Source organism: Acanthochromis polyacanthus, chromosome 11 (genome assembly GCF_021347895.1).
Source record: "Acanthochromis polyacanthus isolate Apoly-LR-REF ecotype Palm Island chromosome 11, KAUST_Apoly_ChrSc, whole genome shotgun sequence".
Lineage (NCBI taxonomy): Eukaryota > Metazoa > Chordata > Actinopteri > Pomacentridae > Acanthochromis > Acanthochromis polyacanthus.
Window position 1 is genome coordinate 8,346,202 of NC_067123.1, and position 23,615 is coordinate 8,369,816.

The following is a 23,615-nucleotide window of genomic DNA, read 5'->3' on the forward strand; positions in this document are numbered from 1 at the left end:
TTAGCTGCGTTTAAAGAGGAAGTGATACGGTCACAACCTGTGAAGATGTCCTCTGTGTGTTTAAAGCGTTGTGCCACCCAACCTCAACCCAAATGTTGCCATGATTTTTTTATTTGTTCAGTTGTTCTCCAGGAAGCAGTAAAGTTTAGATCCATTTGCATTTGGCTTCACACAAGAAGTGGCATCACCTCCACCTGCACAAGAACCCCGTGTGTGACGTCAGCAGTGATCTTATGACAAACGCAAACATGGAAGTATTCTGCATTACAAAGAGGAAGAAAGCAAACACATTCGCTGTCATCTATTGTACTGCTGTCAGGGTTGACAACAAAGATCTGAACAGCTCATATTAGAAAGTTTAACACTCATGTAACATGAAATGTCTCAGCTGAGTATTGTGAGCTTGCAATAACCGTGACAAACTAAAATGCTAATTTATGAGGTTAAATTTCACCCTCAAAACTCTTAAATCTCATTGGAAGGTTAGCTATTCTAGGGCTTTTGATCGTATTGCATGCTCTTCCTCTGCAGGTGGAGTAGCTCAGAGGTCATAAAAGCTGCTACTGTTTGTCAGTTGTTAGTTTTCAGGACATTATTAAAGTTCATGTAGAGTCATTGATTAAAAAAAAGGCATCTCTGAGCAAAAACAGCTTATTTATATGCACTACCAGGGTCACTTAGAAATGAAGATAACATTAAATGAATGAGAAATCCAGTCTAAACATTGTTAATGTGGTAAATGACTATTCTAGCTGGAAACGGCTGATTTTTAATGGAACATCTCCATAGGGGTACAGAGGAACATTTCCAGCAACCATCACTCCTGTGTTCTAATGCCACATTGTGTTAGCTAATGGTGTTGAAAGGCTCATTGATGATTAGAAAACCCTTGTGCAGTTATGTTAGCACATGAATAAAAGTGTGAGTTTTCGTGGAAAACATGAAATTGCCTGGGTGACCCCAAACTTTGGAACGGTGGTGTATAAACAGGTATATTATTTCGTAATGTCCTACCTTAAAATACATTAGATGTAACTCTGTTGCTTCCTTTAAAGTGAGCAGATCCATGACCTCTTCGTCCATCTCAACTGCTCACTGCAGCTTCCAAACACAAGCTCACCTGCAACTCTACTAAAACACAGTAAACCTATTCTGTAACAAAATAGCAAGTTGTGATGTTGTAAAAAGTCATACATGTAAAACCAGAAAGGAAGAATAATGATACAAGTTAACAGAATCGGCTCTTTAGGTTTGCTGTGTATGAAACTATTAAAGCCTTAATAAATGCAGTCATTCCTGCATATAAAAGAACCATACAGACCTGAATTTCACCCAAAGTTGCCTTTAAAACAAGGACTGACGGAACAATTTCACTGTAAGCTCCATTTAGTAGCTGCTCTGGAGCTTTTGATCATCTTGCACAATCTTCCTTGCAGATGTAAAGTCAAGATGCTCTCAGCCTTTTGAGCTCTTACGCCAACATTGATGGGAAAACTTTATGCGCTCAGTAAAATAGCAGCTTCAACATCTACATTTCTACATACCATCTCTGCAAACCTTGAGCTAGACTGTGTGAAATTGCTGAAAGTTCCAAAAAAACTACTTCAATGAATCTTGTGATGAGACTATTTGTTTCATTGCAATATTCACCGACTAAAAATAGTAACTGGATAGCTGTTAAGTTTATTGGACTCTGATTTCCCACTATGGAGCAGTATATTCCAGCTGGGACCGGGTTTCTTGAATCCTGCTTTCTTCGTCTTTGTCCAATGACTTTTCACAAACTGGTGCCACAGGATTTCTACCAAATTACACTGACTGAAAGGCACTTACACTTTCATTATATTATTATTATGTACCATATGCTGGAAAAGCAACAGAAGTATACTACAGATACATTCTGTAACATATTCCTTGACTTTGTCACACTCTGAAGGGTAGAAAACAGATGACTTGACACTACTGCCGTAAGTAAGAGTTGGTCACAGCATTTATTTCCATTTTCTGACAAAACTCCACACAAAAACAAACTCGAGAGACCAATTTGAAAAAAGAGAGATCCTTCTATTTTATTTCATTTTTTTGTTCTCTTTTTTTTTTGCTGCTGTTTCGCAAGTTAAGGTACAGTGCCTTATTCCATATTTCCACAGATTTAAAAAATGAAATTGGAGAGAAATCTCTTTTTCCGAGGACACAGAAAGATTGTTTGTTTGTTTTTTTAACAGGAGTGAGATTGGGTGGGGTCAAAGGGAGGCGGGTGGGACGAGAGAGTAGGAGGAGGCGGGTAGTGAAGGTGGGTTAAAGTTTACAAGGACGGAGGATTTGCACGGTGTTCACAAACAGACAAACGGGGACAGATAGACAGGCAGGGTGAGGAGAAAAGGGGGAGGCAGTAGAGGAGGAGTGAGAGAGAGAAAGAAGAGAGAGAGAGGGGGGAGACGGTGTGCTTTGTCATGTCCGAATGAAAACAAGCAGCTCTCAGACCCACTCCAAACTTAAAAAACAAAGAAAAAATATTTTACGAACAATTTTGTTTTTTAAAAAACACTCTATTAGAAAACAATAACACAAGCAGGAAAATAACACAGGGGTGAGGGAAGGAGGGAGGCGGAAAAGTAGGGAAGGAGTCCGAGGAAGTGACCTTTTTTCCACCCTGTTGAGGGCGTGAGTGAGTGGTTCGGTTTGATGGTGAGATTCTTTATTGGTAGGAGAGGAGGAAGAGGGAGAGAGGACGGCAGTAGAAGATTGGCAGTGAGTCAATAGAAATAGAGAGAAAAGACAGGAGAGAAGGGAGAGAAGTGGGCGAAGGGCAGGAAATGGCAGTGATTACGAAGCTGGATTCGGGTGGCTTCTCCTTTGGCAGGAGAAAATAAAAACAACAAACAAAAGCAGAAACGACAAAAATGACGCCACCCACCCGCTCAAATTGCCAGTTGGTCGTCGAGTCGGGAGCTGCCGTGTCGTTCTGCTTGGCAAGAGTGATATCGGTTCTCGTCTTTATTCTTATCATTCTATGCTTTATTAGGTTCCACAAAGCGGTGGAATTCGAGAACACGTATGAGGAGTGGCTACGGCTAACAGTGTAGTAAGAAGCATCGGCACAAACAGTGATACTGGCAGACTAGTGCTGTAGAGACTTTGGATAGAAAAAAGGGGACAGAGGAAGGAGAGGACGGGGAAGAATTAGGAACCTCCCCCATCTTCTCCTCTTCTGTCGTTGGTCCTTCTCGTCGTCTTGGCGTTTGTTTTTTTTTTTGTTTGTTTCTTTAGGAAATGAGGATGGAGGGAATGAAGAGGAAGAAGGAGGCGTAAACATTGTTTTCTTGTACTTTTATGAGTATGTGGAGAGGAGAGGAGATGGATGGAGGGAAGGAGGAGAGAAAGAGAAAGGAGATAGAGGAGCAAGGGATGAGTTCAGGGAGGATGGGGTAAGAAGTAAATGATGCTTTGATAATTTAATAGTACGTCTCTTTTTCCACCCAGCCTGCAGAGACAGAAGAGAAAAGAGGGAAAGAAGAACAAGAAGGAGAGAAGAGTTACCCATCGGAGGATTTAGTGATTCACACTGGTGCAAAGTACTTCATAGAAATCACATGCTGTCATGCAGAATGCCCACCTCTTTTCTTGTTTCATGCAATCAAAATCAGTGCAATATTTCTCACAATTATATACTAAAAATGTGTTTTTACTACAGTTATATGGCAGTTTAATGAAGAAGACTGAAACCTTTCACTTTTTGATTATAGCATTGAACACAAGCTAGCTGCTGTTTTTTTCCTCCAGCAGTACCAGACTGCAGAGGTTCATCAGTGGACCAATAATGCAAACTGTTCTGAAACAGTACACTAGTTTGTGTGTGTGTGATCATACCTCCAGGGTTTCGGCGAAGGATGAGTTTTCGGATCTCATCGTAAACAAAGATGAGGAAACTGTATGGGAATGCACAGAACCACCAGCTGGGCCTGAGGGAGAACAAGTAGAAATACAGGACAGAGTGAGACTAGTGCTGGGCTTGAAGCGTACAGTAGTTATTACAGCACTGATTGAAAACAAACAGTCCTTTTCAGTTCATTACTGAAGGCATTAGGTGTGAGACTTCTTACGTGATGCTGAGTTACACAAAGAAATCTGATGTGACTTTAAGGGCATTACGTATACTACAATTCAATACCTATCAAAGTAAAAATAAAACGATTTAACATCATAGCAATGGCGATGATATTTTGGTCTTTGCTGCTTTTACTTACTTGAGTGGGTACATCCGTAGTGCCACGTCCATACCAGGGCAGTAGGACAGGAAAGCAGCCAGGGCTGTTTCCTCAAACAGCCCAAAGATCAAAATCTTATTTCTGTAAGATAACAAATACAGGAAGAAGAGATCCTGTTACAGCACAAACCAGCATACAAGGACAAAGTAGGCATAAGGTAGATGTAAAGATAGTGAGGAAACAAGAGGTATGAAGAGGAGGAAACCTAAGAAAAATATTCAAGTGTCTGCTGTCAGTGACAAAACTAGGAGTCTCAGGTTCTGCTGTGCTCTTCAATAAACACACAACTGCAACAGTTTTTATCTACAATCTAGTTAAGAGTCATAAAAATGGCTTCGAAGGTGACTCCCTGCAGGCAGAATGTGAGGACAGCTGTAGCAACACCGCTATCTGGGTTTGTGTGTCTGGACTATAAATGCTGCCTGCAGAACAGAGCAGAGCAGGGAGAGGACAGCCGAGGTGAGACCAAACAAGATGGAGGGAGGGACAGTAGCAAACAAACACACGATAAATTTAATGGTGTGAGAGGAAATGTGGGTTTGGACTGACATCTAGTGGAGGCTATGGGGAACTGCAACAACCAACGATGTCTGGTTGCCATCAAAATTATCATTATTTTGAGATTTCAAAAGAACACTGAAAGCTTACCACAATTTGATACTGATTCTGGAAAAATATTGTGTGCCTTTAAATTAGATAAGCGTACTAAAACAGCAATGTAAAATTGTTCTATTCAAAATAAATGTCCTTTATTCATAATATTTTTCATTTAAGTACAGAAATATTGTAAGCAACAAGTATTTAGCATGAAAAAAAGTACTTGCTCTTCAGAACATAGTACCTAGTAGTACATAGTAGATTTTTATTATTTTTTAGATTGCAGAAAAAATAAACATTGAAATGGAAATAAATGTACAATACTTGAGTAAATGTACTGAATTCCTCTCCTCCACTCATACCTCCTTTTCCTTTTACTGTATAATTGTCTGTTAATCTACTCAGTGTTACTGTATTAGCAAAAAAAATGGCTCCAGTTATAAAAGACAGCAGACACACAGTAAAAAATACTTCTGTCTATCACAAAATCAGGGAACTTTTTTTTGATGATGTTGGACGAACAGTAGACGTTGGGTTTGTTCATAATTAAGTAGAATATCAGTGGTTCACTTATCTAACAAATAAGAGGCCAGTTCTGTGGAAGTATTTCACACCTTAGAGCCTGAAAACAACCTTCAGTCTTAAAATCTGCATGATCATTTTATAGTGTAACAATTTTCTGATAAATTATTTTTATTTTCACTTACTTCATGCCCTGCTGGAACACAGAGTTGCGTCTGGTCTTGCAGATGATGACATCTGCCCACTGCACCACCACAATACTGACAAAGAAGGCTGTGTGGCACGTGAACTCCACAATCTTACGCTGCTCATAGGTCTGTACAGAGAAAGAGGAACAGTGAAGCAGGACATATGATGGATGTTTTTCAGATTCATTTCTGTTTAAATGCCCTTTCATTCACTGACAAAATTGTTGCAGTGAAACAAACAGTGCATGAAATATTCTGAGCTTTTTATGAGCCACGGGAGCAAAATGTTACAATAAAGACTACCAACTATCAGGAGCAGTGACAATTTATCAAGTCACGTAAACATAGCTCTACTATAGAAGTGAACATAAGTGAATCAAAAGAACATCAGTTTTGCAGCGGGTCATTCTTACCCATTGCTGACCATAGCTGTCCTCCAGGTCGTTGTTGGAGCGATCGTCCCAGTTGAGCCGGATGCCGACGAGCACAGATGGCAGAAAACCATTTTCAGCCATGATGACAAAATAAGCAAAGAAGCCACCAAGGGCTTGGATCATACCTGCAGGGACACAAAGAGTTTCATCATTTCTTTATTCAGACTCAGATTCAGAAAACTTTATTTGTCCCCAAGGGGCATTTAAAATTAGGCTTACCTCACAAAGAAAAGTTCAAAACACTCAAAATAATCATTAAGGCTCCTTTAACATTGTGAACAGCTTGTAATGTGAACAGTAAACTCTAACTGTACCCACCAATCTGTCCATAGGCGATGCTGATGAGCCTCTCATTGACCAGTTTGTCCCTCAGTGGGTTCCTGGGCTGACGCTTCATGATGTCACTCTCAGCTGCTTCATAAGCCAGAGAGATAGCCGGTACCTAAAAGAGGGACAGAACAAAGAGACAAGGTTGATAAAGTGCAAATATTCATTTCAAACTCCACATATGTGCAGCTGGCTTTTGACATGGTGCATTTATTAGCATTATTTTCACTATACAAATGCCAGAAAAATTAGTTTTTTTAAAACTGTTTTTCATGATCATTTAGTGCTAATAACTGGGCCCATTCACTATGAGACAAGAGGAATGACAGCGCTGTTTCTTTTAAATATATGCTCCACAGTGCCCCCTAGTGTTCTTGTTTTATGTATCCCTGAGCCATGTACATAAACTTAACCTCTGTTCCATTTTTTGTGCTGTTGTGTACAATGATGTTCACATACAGTGCTTCATTAAAGACTCTCTGGTGAAATTCTTTTTTTTTTTTTACCATGTCATCATGTTTTTACATGCCAGAAGACACATCATGAGCAAAATATTATAATTTCCACCTTCAAACTGCAGCGCACTGATGACAGTCTCAACCTAAAGATCCAATCCTGTCAATTTGCAAGGTGTGAATTTCAGTATTAATATTCAGAACCAGTTTTTAGTTCAAAAATAGAAAGCTGCATTACTTAAATAAGTTGTGTTGAGTTGTAGGTGAGCTAGTGTGTTTAAACTGATGTGACTGGACAGACAAGCAGGAACCTCATAGATCTGCACATGGTGATGGAAACAACAGTGTAGGGCTGAGCGATATGGCCAAAAAATAAAATCTCGATTTTTTTTTAGTCATCTTGGACGATTACGATTTTAATCGATTTTTGTTGTTTCTTTGTGGTCTGTTTGCTATGGCTAGTGCTAGCCATGCCACACTCCTGTAGCTGTGAGCACTCTTCCCATTCTTTAGGATGCCTCTGCCGGAGGTGCTGAAAGAGGTTAGTTGTGCTGCTACTCTTCGTTTTCACAGTACTTCTGCAAACCTTGCACATGACTGTATTTGCTCTGTGTCAGTCTTGTCAAAGCCGAACCACTTCCATATAATCGATGTAACATGAGGCCCTTTTCTCGCGACCAACTCTTTGTCTGCTGTTGTGTCTGCCATGACGGGGTTTTGCCGGAAGGAGATGAGAGGCAGAAGCAAACGGCACTGCACAAGTCGTGAAAGGCAGAAGAAGAATCTGTATCGTTATATATTTAAGCTCGCCTCGATTTTACGATTTGGCAAATTTTCAAATCGTCAGGTTTTAAAAAGGCGAATTAATCAAATTAATTCAATTTATCGCCCAGCCCTACAACAGTGTCAGGTTACATCTGAACTACTTTAAAGCAAAGAGGGACTACATTAATTGAAAAATAACTTCTAAATATGTAACTGTAACACATATAATTTATATTTGTAGGGTTTAATATAAATAGAAACAGACTTCAGGAAAAACAGTGTAGATCTTTTAAATTTGGCAAAAATACACCAAATGTTTCTACGTGATCTGTAGATTTCTGTTGCAGGTTTTTGCTGCAAATATTAGTTTTACTAAACAGTTGCTAGTAGAGCTACAATAAATGCTTGACACAGATATGCACATGTCCGTGTACTGTTGTCATTTACTCTTCTACATCCATTAATGTTAAGAGGTCAAACATCTGGAATGGAGAGCTCATACTTCTGCATTTTTACAGCCTGACTGGACATGAACCATTTGGAGCTGCATGCCACAGTGTGTGAGTGCATGAGTGTCTGTTTTTCTCACCATGTCAGTTCCCAGATCGATGCAGAGGATGGTGATGGTGCCCAGAGGCAATGGGATGTTGACCAAGATGAAGAACAGGAAGGGGGTGATCTCTGGGATGTTGCTGGTCAGAGTGTAGGCAATGGATTTCTTCAGATTGTCAAAGATCAGACGACCTGGGAGGACGGAGGTGGTATGTTAATATAATACACTAAATAACAGACTGTAGAACAAAACAGGAACTCACATCAATTGGATGCTGCACACAAAGGTGATTTTCATCAGGGTTCATTCTCAAGGTAAAACTAATTTTAGCTCAGCTGTCTTCACACCATCTCACCTTCCTCTACTCCAGTGACAATGGAGGCAAAGTTGTCGTCAAGCAGGATCATGTCTGCAGCTTGCTTGGATACGTCTGAGCCAGAGATTCCCATGGCAACACCGATGTCAGCCTTCTTCAGAGCAGGAGAGTCGTTCACACCATCACCTGTCACAGCCACGATGGCTCCCTGACACAAAATGAGACGAACAGGGTCAAATTAGGGCCATAAAATGCTACAAACTGAAGACTGGTAACACTTATTTACTTGTGTGCACCTGTAAGTGAATGTACGGTGAATGTACCTGTCTCTGGCAGCCTTCTACAATGATGAGCTTCTGCTGTGGGGAGGTTCTGGCAAAGACAATCTCTGTGTGGTTCCTCAAAATATCGTCCATCTGCTCCTGAGAGAGGTCTTTCAGATCTGTGCCGTGAATCACACAGGCCTTGGCATCCCTACACAATGCAAACAACAAAGCACATCACTTAATTTTGTGTACCAAATCCTAAATACAGCTGCAATATATAAAGTGTTTTTAGCCCTAACTGATATTGATGAATTCAAACATCCTGTACTGCTTTAGCAATGCATATGAGGTTACATGCATAAATGCTTTAAAGGTCCCATATTGTGGCCCCTTTCAGCAAACTAATCAAAGTCTCACATGTTCTGACAGCTTGTCATGACTGTATGAACCATGGTTTTAGGGTTGGTCTACAGGGGCCGTTTTGCTCTGGTATCAAAGAGCTGCTGCTGTTCCTGTGTCCTTCAGGAAGAAAATGAAATTGTAGAATTGTAGAATTGTAGAAGAAAACTCTCTGCATCTGCAATTGACAGTGCTTCAACTGATCATTTACTGGGCACTTAGGTGTTACAGAGCACCTGGGCTATACATTTACTGGTTTGCAAAGCTGGAAGGCTAGCTGCAGGTGAGCCTTAGCAATGGAAGAAGAGTGTCTTTATATTTTACATCTCCCAAGTTATAAACAATCACAAAACAGAATAAAAATTGAAACTTCACCGTTGTCTGGGTCCCCTAATTATAAGCACTTTTGCTTCCCTGAGGTTCCCTTTCATGTACCTCTGCTGTAACTACTTTGGTAGAATATATTTGTCTTTCTCTGGGCATGTGCATGAATAAAAATCTGTCTGTCTGTCTGTCTGTTTTACCTGGGGTTGACCTGGCTGACAGGGATGTTCAGACGTGCAGCAATGTCTTCAACTGTTTCGTTGCCTTCAGAGATGATACCCACACCCTTGGCAATGGCTTTGGCAGTGATTGGGTGGTCACCAGTCACCATAATAACCTGAAAGACAAAAGGAAGAAGTTGAAGAAAAGGTAGGTATTGAAAGGAAAGAAAAATTAAGACAAAATATGGAACCAACTGAGAAGGACAACAGGTAGAAGAAGTATAGGACAAATAGGATTAGTAAGCAGAGGTAGAAATAAAGTGAAAGGAGAGACTGAAACAGAAGACAAACATGTTGACGAATGTGAAATTAAAAAAAGAACACAATTCCATACTAAAATGTCATCCATAACCTTCAGATTCAGGTGAATCCATGTGTTCGTGTTTTTTGGTCCTTTAAATGTCAGAACTGAAAGCTGCCCACCTTGATGCCAGCAGAGCGGCATTTGCCCACAGCATCGGGCACGGCAGCACGGGGAGGGTCAATCATGGACATGAGGCCCACAAAGCAAAGGTTGTCGGTCTGGAAGTTGACATCATCTGTATCGAAGGCAAAACCTTTGGGGTATTTGTCCTCTGGCATAAACAGGTGGCAGAAACCTGAACAAATTGGAAAAGGAGAGAGAATGCAGGAAATGTAGCTTAACGTCTTGAATTTTACACAGTACAGTTCAACACAACACAAAAAGAAACAGAGTATCTTAAAATTGTATCGTGGACCTCTAATTATATCATGATTTTGCTAATAATCACTATTTTCCTGTCATCCGTACCCAGCACTCTCTCTCCCAGTCCTCCCAGTTCCAGGTAGGCGTTCTGGAAAGCCTCTTTCATCTCATCGTCCATTGGCTGCTCCTTGCCCTGCACCATGATGGTGGAGCAGCGGTCCAGGATCCTCTCTGGGGCTCCCTTCATTACCAGCAGGTAGCGGTTGTCATTTTCATCCTCACTTTCATGAATTGAGAGCTGAGAAGCAGAATTACAAATTAATACTATTTAGGATGCAGGGATATTGGTTTGTGTTAATAAGAACTGATAGATTCTGTTTGTTATTATGTGCTCTCAAGTAAAGAGTCCCTTACCTGATACTTGTTGGTGGAGTTAAACGGAATCTCAGCCACCTTCTTATTCTTGTCCCTCATGCTTTTGACGGCGCCGCAGGACAACTCAATACACTTCAGCAGCGCTGACTCGGAGGCGTCACCAGCTACCTCACGCTTAAGGATGGGCAAAGATTCCTGTCCTGCCTTGAACACAGCACGGTTGCACAGAGCAGCGATACGAGCCAAAGACACCCATGTTGTGGAGCTCTTGTCGAAGGAGGAGCCTATAGTGGAAAAAGGGACATTTCTTGACAATTGGCCTATTGTATCCGCATGAGGCTGGGTAAACTTCTTCAGAATTTTTTCATCCAGAAAGCATCAGGATGCAGACAAAAGGTAAAATAAAATCATGACGTATCGTCTTCCATTCCGTTCATTAAAATGCAGGTAGCCTAAAGTTTTGAGCAATGTAACTGGCAAGTAGTCAGAAGTCTATTGCACATTTTTTAGCTTGATTTGACTGCTGGTTAAATCTCAAAGCACAACAGAAGACTAATGACAGACAAATAGATAAAGTAATACATTTACACACATTTAGTGCCTGTTTCTTTGGGGTGCTGCCAAGTAATTGACACAGTCTTGAGAAATAAAGGTCATAACAGTCTTAGCAATGAATGCATGAAGACAGAGATTTAATGCACGAAAGTCTCACCAGATTGGTCCTCAGTTGTGTCAGCCTCATGGATCTGATTGTCGAACCACATGTGGGCCACGGTCATCCTGTTCTGGGTCAGCGTGCCTGTCTTGTCTGAGCAGATGGTGGAGGTGGAGCCCAGAGTTTCCACAGCCTCCAAGTTCTTTACCAGGCAGTTCTTACGAGCCATTCGCTTAGCAGTCAGTGTCAAACACACCTGGAAGAGAAACATGACGAGAAACACAAAAGCAAAGGAAGAAATAGGAAAAGTAAAGGGAAGGCACAATAGTAAGGACAGAAAGACAGATAGAAACCAGAGGGGAAAAGTTGTTGATAGAAAGAGACCAAAGAAAAGAAGAGACACAAACAAATGAAAGGGAGAGAGATGAATAGCAATTAGTATCTACGAGGTAAATTAACAGCACAGATGAGCATCTCCAGGCACTAAACTAACTTCTGCCAATGAGCAGAAACATCAGTAGCATACTGTACCTGAAACACCTAACCCAACCTAAGAACTAAAGCATCCAGATGCCTGGAGACGTTCATCCTACACTACAAAACGTCTCTCTATATAGCAAAATGCACTAAACTTAAAAACACATCTCAGAAATAAGAACACAGCCCAACAAGCAATGCAGAGAGAACATGAGGCATGAACGAGTGAAGCGGTGAAGCAGAGCAGCGGTGCAATTATGTTACCATGCCAAGTACGGCAAGACCAATGGGCCAAACAGAACTAGCCAAGGCCAAGCAGTGCAGGCCGAATTCAGTTCAAGGGGCTGACTACTCAGTGGCCTAATGTCATTACATTAGCTAGCCGTTGTCATTGCAGACAGCACCGCGACTGGCCTGGAAAAGAGAGAAGGAGACATACAAAGAGGAAGATGGAGAGAGACAAACACATGGGCTGCTTTGGGAGAAAGGGAGAGATGAAGAGACAACACAGCACCTTCACCACAGAAACAGATACCGACACCAAGAGAGTGTTAAAGCACAACAATACACACATACAAACAAAGATGCGCACACACATACAGCAACATCTGACTGCATAGAAAACACAAAAGCACAGAAAACAGAACACAACACCAGCCAAATCACTGTACACCACACACAAAACAAAACACATTTATGCAAAAAACTCGACAGAAAGCACACAGTCTGACATGGGTAAAACTGACATTTAGTGATAACACCAGCAGCAGTATAATCTGTTATCTACTGTAACATAACTTTTAACCACAAAACCTGCAATACAGTGTCTTATTTAAGGCTAAAACAAACTGTAGATACAACTACTTTCATTGTCAGTGAAAGCTGTTTGGGTAGAAAAATGGTCATTAAATGACAAACACACAAGCTGTTACTGTTTTACCAACACATCACTGTAAGCTAAAAACAAAGCATTTTTTCTCTGAATATGTGCAGCTTAGATAAATATATCAAGTTACTGTTTGACCCAAGTCTGCAAAAATCACTGAGAACCTAAAAAGAAAAAGAAATCCAATATTGTATAAAAACTGTAGGCAACACAAGAAACACAGCCACACAGGGATCCCACAACTTCACAAACACCTTGTAAAGACACTCCAACATATTATACGACTACAAACTACTGCTACTAATATTTCAGTTCTTTTAAAGGATTACAAACACATCTAACATTTCCATCACACATATAAACACTCACACCATATACTCCTTCCTTATTTGTCTGCCTACTCACAGTGACTGTGGCCAGCAGTCCCTCGGGCACATTAGCCACAATAATACCAATGAGGAAGATGACGGCCTCCAGCCAGGAGTAACCCAGGATGAGTGAGAGGACAAAGAAGGTCACACCGAGGAAGACAGCCACGCCCGTGATGATGTGGATGAAGTGCTCGATCTCCTTGGCAATGGGTGTCTGAGGAGCAGAAAGGGTCGATGTTTGACTGACTGAATGGGAACACTTCATATCTGCAGCTGAAGTTTGAGTAACACGTTCTTAAAACCTAATGAAACTATGAAAGTAAAATCTTTCGTTGCAGCTTAGCTACAGTCATTTCACAGTTAAATGGCTGAACTTTTACTCAAACCACTTCTGACACAAGCCTTCTGTCCTGAATTAAGAATTAATACAAAAACAATGTGTAAAATAGCACAACAGGTATTTGATACATAACTATAAAAAAGGTGTGGTGCATTGATAAATTAACATGTAGCTCTGTGTATAATCATGAGGGTTCTGGGCCTCACTGCAGAGCATTTGAGCAGTGACGATGAATACCTTGCCAGTCTCCAGGCCTGAGGTGAGGGTAGCAATGCGGCCCATCACTGTACGGTCACCAGTGCACACAACGATACCACGTGCAGTTCCTGGACAAACAGAGGGAGAAGTTACATGCACCTACATCAGCTGTCATCTATGCTGTAAAACAGTCCCACCCCCTGTGGGACACTGACAGCTCCTTTGGAAACAGGTGGCTTTACCTGCAGTGTGTGAAGCAGAGCTACAGCAGGTCTTTATTTCCTGCTGCTGTCAGACTTCACAATCAGCACTGCACCCAGAAGATCACACACAGAAAAACTGGCATATTTCACTCTAGCACAACATCAATGCAATGAAACTTGTGCCTTCTGAATATTACGTACATTTAAAGTCTCTGCGGAATATAATTATTTTCTACATATACAAGAAGGTAGTTGCGAGAGGTACGGACCTGTACTTTCCATTTGCCAATCAGATACGCGAGATCTGGTCACGTGACTCCCGGTAGACGCTGGGGGTACGGACCCGTAGCATCGGTACTACAGGTACGGACCCTAAACCTCACCCTAACACTAACCCTAACCTTAACCTTTGCTTACCTTTCAACAGTTTGCAGTGGTTAGCAGCTTCTTGACTCGCGCGACTCGCATACGGGTCCATATCTGTCTGACAAATGGAAAGTGCCGTATCCGTAGCCCACAGGCTACGGGTACGGGTCCGTATCTGTAGACACTACCATACAAGAATGCATCCAAAATCAGTATTTTCTACTCACAGAAGAGTCTGTGCAGCATCCTTCTGTGCAATATCAGTATTTTACAACATATCGAGGGAACTGTACAATATCAACAGTACTCATGTATGTCTTGTTTAGTTTTATGTTATCTCCTTGGTTGCTGTAACTCTGCAAAAGTTCCTACTGTGGGACTAATAAAGACATATCTTGTCAAAATCAAGCACTTCTCTATCAATTCCAGAAAAAATGGAAAAAGAGAAAAACAGAAGTAGATACAGCAGAAAGAAAATGTGCAGATGTTGAGTATGGATGGATAGACTTGTGAAGATGCTTTGAAGTGTAGTGCTGGACTTAATGTTAACAATATGTCCACAAGAGGGCACCATAGATCACCATTTTCCTTCTACTACTGTCAGCAGACTAATGTGAACTGCAGGACCTCCCAGCAATGAGATGATCTCATCGAGGTTAACAGGATCACATTTCTAATCAACAGGCTCTCTTGGTGAATCGTGACGGCACACAACACTCCATCAGAACAGATGTGTGGAGTCTTTGTTTGCAAGACTATTACAGGACTAAATGGCAATAAGCAAATAGTATATGTGATAAAGATCCATCCATCCATCCGTTCTCTATACACCGCTTTATCCTCACTAGGGTCGCGGGGGGTGCTGGAGCCTATCCCAGCTGACTCGGGCGAAGGCAGGGGACACCCTGGACAGGTCGCCAGTCTGTCACAGGGCTACATACACAGACGAACAATCACACTCGCATTCACACCTACGGGCAATTTAGAGTACTCAACCTCAGCATATTTTTGGACTGTGGGAGGAAGCCGGAGTGCCCGGAGAAAACCCACGCATGCACAGGGAGAACATGCAAACTCCATGCAGAAAGATCCCAGGCCCACCCCGGGATTCGACCAGGGATCTTCTTGCTGCAAGGTGAGAGTGCTAACCACCACACCACTGAGCAGCCTGTGATAAAGATAATGGTAATAATTGATTTGATTTTAGAAAGGTGTGAAGATGATGGAGAACTTACCCTCAACACAGTTGGTGGAGAAGAAGGCAATGTTGCGGGTTTCCAGGGGGTTGTCATGGGTGCAGTCAGGTGACCTGGTCTGGGGCTCTGATTCACCAGTCAGGGATGAGTTATCCACCTGGTGAGAGGAGGAAAAAACATTGTACTAGTGTCACATAGGGGAATGAGCAACTGGTTGACTGTAATCATGTCAGGACTGTGCACAAAGTCAGACAGACACTTTTACTGACTTGAAACTCCAGAGACATTTTACTCCTGGGCAGCGTTATGGAAAATGTCATCTCCCAGGGCCTGAGTAATTACAGGAATGTGTCTGTGTCTGATGCTCACCTTGCAGCCATGAGAGGAGATGATGCGGAGGTCAGCAGGGATCCTGTCTCCTCCTTTCACCTCCACCAAGTCTCCTGCCACGACCTGCTCAGCATTGATCTGCATCTTTTCTCCCTCACGGATCACCAAGGCTTGCTGGGAAGAGACAGAAAGAAAGACGGTAACAGAAACAAGTTATGACATATTCTTTAATTTCAGGAGAACAAATAGACAAAGCACAGTCAGCTATCACAAAGCTGAAGCCTTGTAACATTTAATGTCAAAAAATAACACAAAATATCTGTAACAACACTATTCAGATAAAAGGCAAGACAGAACATCAGGATATAACTGAAACAACTGAAAGGGTCATCACAGACTGGCAAAAAGAAATAGTGTAAAAGCTGCAGCAGCTTCATTAAATGAGTTTTTCTGCTAAATACACACCCACAGAACCTCGGGACCCCATTTCATACACTTACTGTGACCCTATGACCAGTTTTCATTATCCTTTACTCTCTGAAGGTTTAGTCCTTTCAGGATCTGGTACGTAATCATCCTTTGAGTAAATTCAGTCTAATTACAGTTTCAGTCGTGAATGCAGACTTCTTTGTAATGTTCCAATCAAAAAAACAAGGAAAGGTATTCTCATCTAAAAACAAGTACCACCTTTTGTGTTTCTTCAGCTATTCCACTCATGCTGCTCATGCTTGCAAAGTTGCATAGTTTCAGCTAGCAATTTTTGTAAAAAAAAAAAAAAAAACCTTTTGGGAATCGGGCAAATCTGGCAGCAATGAGTACAGAAGATATATCTCCTGATTATCCTGCTTTTGATATGGTAAGCATCTTCTATCTGAGGGACCATGCTCTTAAAGGACTCCGTGTTTTTAGAGCACTCAAATGTATAGAACAAGACAAGCAGGTCTTTAAATAAGAATGAATACAACAACAATCTACAACAATATCTGACAAAAAAAAGGAACAGCAGGTGTGGTGTATTTGTAAATTAATGAGCAGCTCTGTATCTGACCATGAGGATTTGGTGCCTTGCTGCAGAGCACTTGACCAGTAATGAATAATACTTTGCCAGTCTCCAGGCTGAAAAACAATTCTAAGAAATCTGGCAGCAACGACCCCAAATATATCTCCCAATTATCCTGCTGTTGATTTGTTGAGCGTCTGTTACCTGAGGGACCATGTTCTTAAAAGACTCCATGATCTTGGAGCTCTTAGCTTCCTGGAAATAGGAGAAGCAGCCGGTGATGATGACAACAGCTGACAGCACGATACCCAGATACAACTACAGGGGCAGAGACAGAGGGAAAAGAGAAGAAACGAATATGAGACCTAATGCACAAATTAGGTCACCTTTATCTAAAACTGTACCACATCAGAGGAAAGGAGGAAAAAAATAGAACAGTGGAGGATCACAGAGAAACTTGCTTGAAAAATCCAAAATGAGCCCTTCTGACATCAAATACTGGATTTTGAAAGGAGTATAAAAAGGATATTTCAAGAAATGGAAGCTTCTAAATTCTAGAAATAACACGAATCACCTTTAAGGCGTTTATTTAAGCCTAGGATAGCTGACAGAAGCATGTGATTTGATTTGGACTCAATGATCTGAACATTGTCCATCTGTTTGTTGTCTGCTCTGCTGGTGATTTTATGACTCTGCTAGTCTGTCTGTTGTCTCATGTTTTACAGGATCTCCATTTGAATGTCTTTTAGATAATCCTCCCATACGGTGATCCCATCTTTGCCCTGCACTATCTGATGTAAGTGCAGCCAGTTATCAGAGTGTGACTTTATATTGTGATGTGACACAGTCTGGGTCACTTGTACTGACTCAACACTGACTCCTCCCTGTAGTCTGACCCGTGTATTTTGTCCTTTCATGCTGAGTGTGTCAGAGCCGTTTAGCCTCAGTCCTCGGCTCTGCTCAGCGCTCTGACCCAACATGAAGCAGTGCTGACCCATGAACACCCGCCTCTTACTCTGCCATTACCAGTGCCAGGAGACAAACGCTCCCTGTGGCGAGCCCAAAATGGATGCTAACAGGATGGTGTCTGTCACTCTAAAGACGGGTCGGCTGCCATGATTTGGACAAACAGCTGACACAACCTTTACCACTGACACAGACTTGTCCCTAAGGACTCAGGACTCAGCAAATTTTCTTTGTAAAGTGAAATGCTAGAGGACAGAGAACAGACACCAGCAGCAACTCATCCTTCTCTATGAGTCTACTCTCCCCAGGAGTTTAATTTTTGCTTCTCAAAAGTGCTGGTGTTTATAATTTGAATTAGAATTTTAGAAATCGATTGTCATGACCATAAATTTTGCAAGTAAAACAATTTTCCTTTTGTGTCATGGATCAGGAACCCTATGCAATGTTTACAACGATAGATTTACCTGTTCTAGCATGTCTGCACTGGTCACCTGTTAAATACAGAATTAATTTAAAAAACTTTTGTCTGTCCGTAAAACCATTGTGAATAGTACTGACTTAATTATTTATTAATTATAATTCTATTGAGCACTGAGCTGACTGCCAAATTTGCTTATGAGCTGTATTCTCTCTGACTCATTTAATCTGCTAGGTAGCTAATTAATCGGAGAGCTAAGAAACGTTGCTTGTTGGAAATTTCATTTAAAATGTGCTTTTATTATTTTAGTAACTTTATGAGCTCTATTTTTTGTAGTTGAAGATTGAAAATTCATCCTATCAATCATCGTGACAACCCTCCACTTACGTTATCCCCAGCGGGCTCGTCCTCCGTCGCAGCCTGGATGGCGTAGGCCAGGAAGCAGAGGATGGCACCGATCCACAGCAGGATGGAGAAGCCACCAAACAGCTGACGACAGAACTTAACCCACTCTGGGGTGGTTGGGGGAGGGGTCAAGGCATTGAGGCCATCCCGTGCCAGGTACTCTGCTGCCTTGGCATTGGTCAAACCCTGGGAGTGTGGCAGAGGGAATGGAGAGGGCAAGAGGGAAGATGGATTATTAAAAGGGAGATGGATGAGTATAAGAAAGAGGGAGGCAGAGAGGAGGAAGTTAGACAAAGACAAGAAGTAGGAAAAGAAGCAAGCATGGAAGGATAGAGTGTGAATAAAGGAAAATTAGCACAGAGAAAGAAAATAGAATAAGGAAGAATAGAAAAAGAAAGAGTGTTCTGAGTGGGATCAACTTTTGTAATACATCAATATTAATATACTTTATCTCTACAGCACTTCTAAAAATTAGAATTACACAGTACTTTACAAAAAAAGCACCACTAAAATGGCAGTCTGTAAAGGTAATCCTATGCAATCTAAATGTTTTATATGTTTTAAAGGAGATGTACTAACTGTCGTATGAACTTGTAAAAAGAATAATTACTGAATTATATACAGCGTTAAATCAGTGCAGAAACAACAGTATTGAGTTACAAGTGGGAAAGTGCCATTGTATTATTAATAATGAACAACTTACCTGGACGATATCAGTATTGTATTTCCGGCAAACCTCCTCAACAGACATTTTATGTTCCGTCTACAAAGAATGAAGATGGATTTTGAATTTAAACAGCTTCAGAATTATTAAGTCAATTCAAAATCTCAAAGTCTCAAAAAACAGTAAGAAGGTGTCACAATACAAATTAAGTCAAGAATGGAAATAAATGCAGATCACCATTTACAGTGAGCAGCCTTGAGCTTCACATACCGTAGAAACTGGCTGACAGCAAGATTTGGCAAAAATATTTTTATATGTTTTACAATTTACCCAGCAAGAAATTTAAATATCCTTTAAGAATGACAAATTCAGTATATTTTTTGCTATCTAAAGCATCTCAGGTACTTAAATATCAAAGGGATATCCTGTGAGTTTGGCTTCTTGCCCCGTGTGAGTAAATCCTTCCACAAAAGGATTAAATTGCTCTGGCACGTTACCTCAAACCGCACCGTACCATCACTGTACACCAGCTGCTGCGGAATTCCTCAACTCCTTTTCAAACAAGGATAAGATTACAGTTGGATCTTTGCTCTTTGAATGCTGGAGTAAGGCCAGGATGCACTGTCTACAAACTCTATACTACTCGGCTGGGACTTCTGTGCTTTTGTTTATTCAGGCTATGAGGACGACCACTTCGATTTTACGTGAGGTTTTTGTATGCTGCCAGAGTGTTGCTCCAAGTAGGTGAATGCAAACATGTTATTTGTGAAGGAGGTGCGGTGGCACCATCAGCATCTGGAGCCCGGCAGCAGAAAACAACAGTGAGGTCACTAAAAATAGGAAGCAGTACACTCACTATAGGAACTTCCTTCTTCAGGTCATCCAGGTCCTTTCCTCCCTTCTTCTTGGGCGACTCCTTCTCATCCTTGTCCTGCGTGGTGGCCACGCGGTAGCTGTCCGACCGTCCATACTGTAAATCATAAAGACAAGGTCAGTAACCTGTCACATTATTTCAACCACATTTAATTTCTCACTTTTTCACGTTAAAATCACATAGTACATGGGACAGAACGAGGAGAGCCTCACTCAAAAAACCTTAACTCCCTCACTTGCATCATCATCAACACTTAAAACAGCTTTTCAACACAAATGATGCTGAAAAAATGCACTGCTACATAAATACCATTTTTCTTCCATATTAAGACGCAGCCAAAACATTGAAATTGAGATCCAAACTTAGATATAATCCCCTGACGTGAGAGGGGGAACGTGACACTTGCTGATTAGATTCGGCATCATTAGAGCGCAGACACGTCTCAAGAGCCCCACTTAAACCGCAATTTACACCACCGCTATTAAGGCTTCTGTCATTCAGACTACTGCTGTGTCTGAGAGAGCGAAAAAGACAAACTCCAGGGCTGAAAGGGAGAAAGAGAGAGGAGCAATCATGACCCAGGATAGAAGAAAAAAATATGACAGTAACTGTAACACACATCTTGGGATATTTAGAACCGCAGTGCCCTACATTAATTTGTGTGGATATATATGGGTGTCTATGCAAAAAACATGTACAAGATGGAATAAGAAATCTGCTTGCTCAACAAACAAAGGTCTGGCAAAACCTGTAGCTGTATTTTGTGCGGCACTTTTTCTAATTCAGGTATTTTTCTGTGACATTTCTGTGAATATATGTATATCACCTGTTTCCTCCACTCAGAGATGTGATGGGATAAAAAATGTTTAAGAGCAAGTAACTCCAAAATAATGGAATTATTTAAGTTTGGCAGTGTTCTGCAGTGGTTGGACAGAGAGACTCACCACTGAAAGAATCCCAAATACAAATCAATGGGGGAGTGACATATGTCCTACCCTACACCTGGAAGTCAAATCATCTGCTTTGCAAAAACCAAACAGGAAAACATCCAGCCAATCCAACACACTGTTTTAAAACTCTGCAACTGTGTGGTGGAAGTCTAATTTGCAGGGGAAAATGCTTTTAAAACCACACTGTGGAGAAAAGTTACAAACTTTTGGCTGTTTTTTTCCAAGTCGACTGCTAATTCTATACTTGCAGTTTTTGATGTCTACTGAATTTGCTGTTCTGATTGTCTCCCTGTTCATTTAGAAAGGAGCCCAGACTTGGGGATGCTGCAAAGATGACTTCCAAGGACTTTGTGTGATATAACGTAATTCAAAGGTGAAAAGAAATCATTCAGTGAAAAAACACCAGGCGCTGAAAAAAAGTCAAATTCAAAGACCATGATTTAGAGTTTTGGCAGAAACATGAAATAATAATGAATACAGCAAGGTTAGCTTGGAAAATCCAAACTGAATCTCTATGTAATCTCCTATCTCCATGTTAGGAGATACAGGAGAGTCAGTTTGGCATTGTGCGAATTGAATCGCGTTTCTCTCCCGGTCCAGTTTGGTACGACCAATCATAGCATGGGAGGCGGGAGTTAATGCTGCGTCATCTTCAGCGCCTGGATTCAGCGCCGGAGGAGGAGGAGGGGGCCAAAGCGAATCTTTTTGTGGTCTCTTGGCGTTTTAGATGGCGTTAGTCGTTGCCTCTTTTCACTTGACGTTTCCGACGATGAGGAGGCAGTGGATGGCTCGTTACTTTCGGCTTCTTGCTATTGTTTGTACAGAGGAAAATCCCGTTCCAAACGTGTGAGTAAATTTAAGCAACTTTTACACATACGCACCGAATTGGTTTGGCTCCGATTTAAAGTTATTCCTAACACCGCTAATCGTTCGGAAGGAGTCTTTTGTTGCGTAGCCTTTTCAAAAATAAGTGTTGTACTTGAGAGTACCCCATGTATTTGCAGATTTTTGTGACAAAAACGGCAGTAATCATTCACCGCGACGCTTTCTCGGCTGCATGCCATTGTTGTTTGGACTACATGGACTTCAAGGTTGATTTGTTTGTGCGTCACATCCGTGTTACGCTGATTGGTTCTTTCTCGTTCAAGCTGCATTCGTTAGCCCCTCCTTTTTGAAATCGTCTCCTGTCATCACAATGCCAGACTGCCTTTATTTGTATTTATATTAATACATAAATAAAGTCAGTCTGGATTTTCCAGGCAACAGCAAGGTATTTCCACAAAATCTACAGAAACATGTGGTTGAATTATTCAGTTTCTTCAGACTTGCTTTGTGAGGGGGCAGCTAATATTTTTCTAGCAGCAGCATCAGCCGTAACCTGCTGTGCTACATGTGTATGCAGTCCTTGCTTGCTCACATCCTCCAGAGGGATTAACACCTTTTGGTCAAAATAAACAGCATGCGCCAACTAGGATGAACATCTACAATTATAGAGCTAAAATGTCAGCCGGCTGCTCAGCTCACCACTGCTTTTGTCATAGAAAAGGAAAATGGCAGAATCTCAAGTAGGATATGAACAGTTCTCTGTGAAAATCCGAGATAAATTCCACTCAGTGTTCTTGCTATTTTTGTTTGACATTTTTAAGAAAAAATCTTAACTTCACGATAATATTCACCTGTTAGCAACAAGACCATGGACTTCTGTAGAATCACTACAAATCACTGTTGTGTGGAAGTTAAAATGAGAACAAGCTCTTAGGATCATGTTCATTGTTAAGATGAATGCTAAATTGTCAACACAACTACTTTAGCAAAAACTATATTTTTTTAAAACTGCCAGTCAAACTTGCTATAATGACATGACAATGGATTCATAATAAATGAAACTATTTTGTACTGAATGCGGTTGTGGACTTGTTCCACATCAACTAGAATGCAGTGGAAATCTTGTAGCTGAATTCAGACATGCATAAATGTATAAAAATCAAATCCGTCTACATAAAGCTTTAATTCTACAAATAAACTGAATTTCAGTTGGCAGGCACAATACTCAAATCATATCTAACAACAGGATTTTTCTATTTTCCTTGAATTTCACATCGATTTTTACCCTCTTGAGACAGACACAGAGAAAGCTCCGAGGCAAAAACGAACAGCAAGGCATCGGAAATCAATTGTAGCCCAGTAGGAAACAAGTAAATCTGAACAATAATAGTTCTGCTGCTAAAATGCTTATGGGATGTGCTTTTGGAAGATTAAAAAACACACTGAGGCTACTTGTTACATATTTAGTTATAAAGCTGGGTTCATAAAGTGAAGTATGGGTGATTCTGAATATTGTAACACCCTGTTCCACCCTATGAAGCTCATCTGAAATTCAGCAGACATTCCCTAGAAGCATTTTCATGGCATGCAGCAAAATGTGTGACTATCAAACATGGAAGGCACATTGTTACATCAAGCAGATGTTCCCTACAAACTCTAACACAAATGGGGAATATACACAGTGAAAAACCACACACTGGAAATCAGACTCTGCTGTCTCCTCTCATCATGCAAGGTTATACAGACTTATTTTGGGAAAGCTCTTATATGGATTAGTTTAGTCTAAGAGGTTTCACACTGATTTGATGGTTGTT

At 41.1% G+C, this 23,615-nt stretch overlaps 1 protein-coding gene across 3 annotated transcripts in view; it reads right to left on the bottom strand.

The window, feature by feature from the left end:
• Positions 1–1,972: 1,972 nt before the first annotated feature.
• atp1a3a (ATPase Na+/K+ transporting subunit alpha 3a) overlaps positions 1,973–23,615 on the bottom strand; it is a 35,771-nt gene continuing 14,128 nt past the window's right edge. For 2 of the 3 annotated variants that reach the window (XM_022197773.2, XM_051956138.1), the window contains 22 exons: positions 20,009–20,122; positions 19,192–19,251; positions 18,471–18,674; positions 16,904–17,017; positions 15,739–15,873; positions 15,409–15,526; positions 13,644–13,732; positions 13,101–13,280; positions 11,390–11,588; positions 10,717–10,961; positions 10,408–10,600; positions 10,059–10,234; positions 9,615–9,751; positions 8,749–8,899; positions 8,465–8,633; positions 8,146–8,300; positions 6,328–6,451; positions 5,989–6,134; positions 5,573–5,703; positions 4,248–4,349; positions 3,871–3,962; positions 1,973–3,484 (listed from right to left, as the gene is read on the bottom strand). In XM_022197773.2, the coding sequence (XP_022053465.1) occupies positions 3,456–3,484; positions 3,871–3,962; positions 4,248–4,349; positions 5,573–5,703; positions 5,989–6,134; positions 6,328–6,451; positions 8,146–8,300; positions 8,465–8,633; positions 8,749–8,899; positions 9,615–9,751; positions 10,059–10,234; positions 10,408–10,600; positions 10,717–10,961; positions 11,390–11,588; positions 13,101–13,280; positions 13,644–13,732; positions 15,409–15,526; positions 15,739–15,873; positions 16,904–17,017; positions 18,471–18,674; positions 19,192–19,251; positions 20,009–20,122 (3,063 nt within the window). In that variant the 3' untranslated portion in view covers positions 1,973–3,455. Of the gene's footprint in view, positions 3,485–3,870; positions 3,963–4,247; positions 4,350–5,572; positions 5,704–5,988; positions 6,135–6,327; positions 6,452–8,145; positions 8,301–8,464; positions 8,634–8,748; positions 8,900–9,614; positions 9,752–10,058; positions 10,235–10,407; positions 10,601–10,716; positions 10,962–11,389; positions 11,589–12,182; positions 12,650–13,100; positions 13,281–13,643; positions 13,733–15,408; positions 15,527–15,738; positions 15,874–16,903; positions 17,018–18,470; positions 18,675–19,191; positions 19,252–20,008; positions 20,123–23,615 lie in introns of those variants that run through there. The other variant, XM_022197774.2, reaches the window with a different exon arrangement.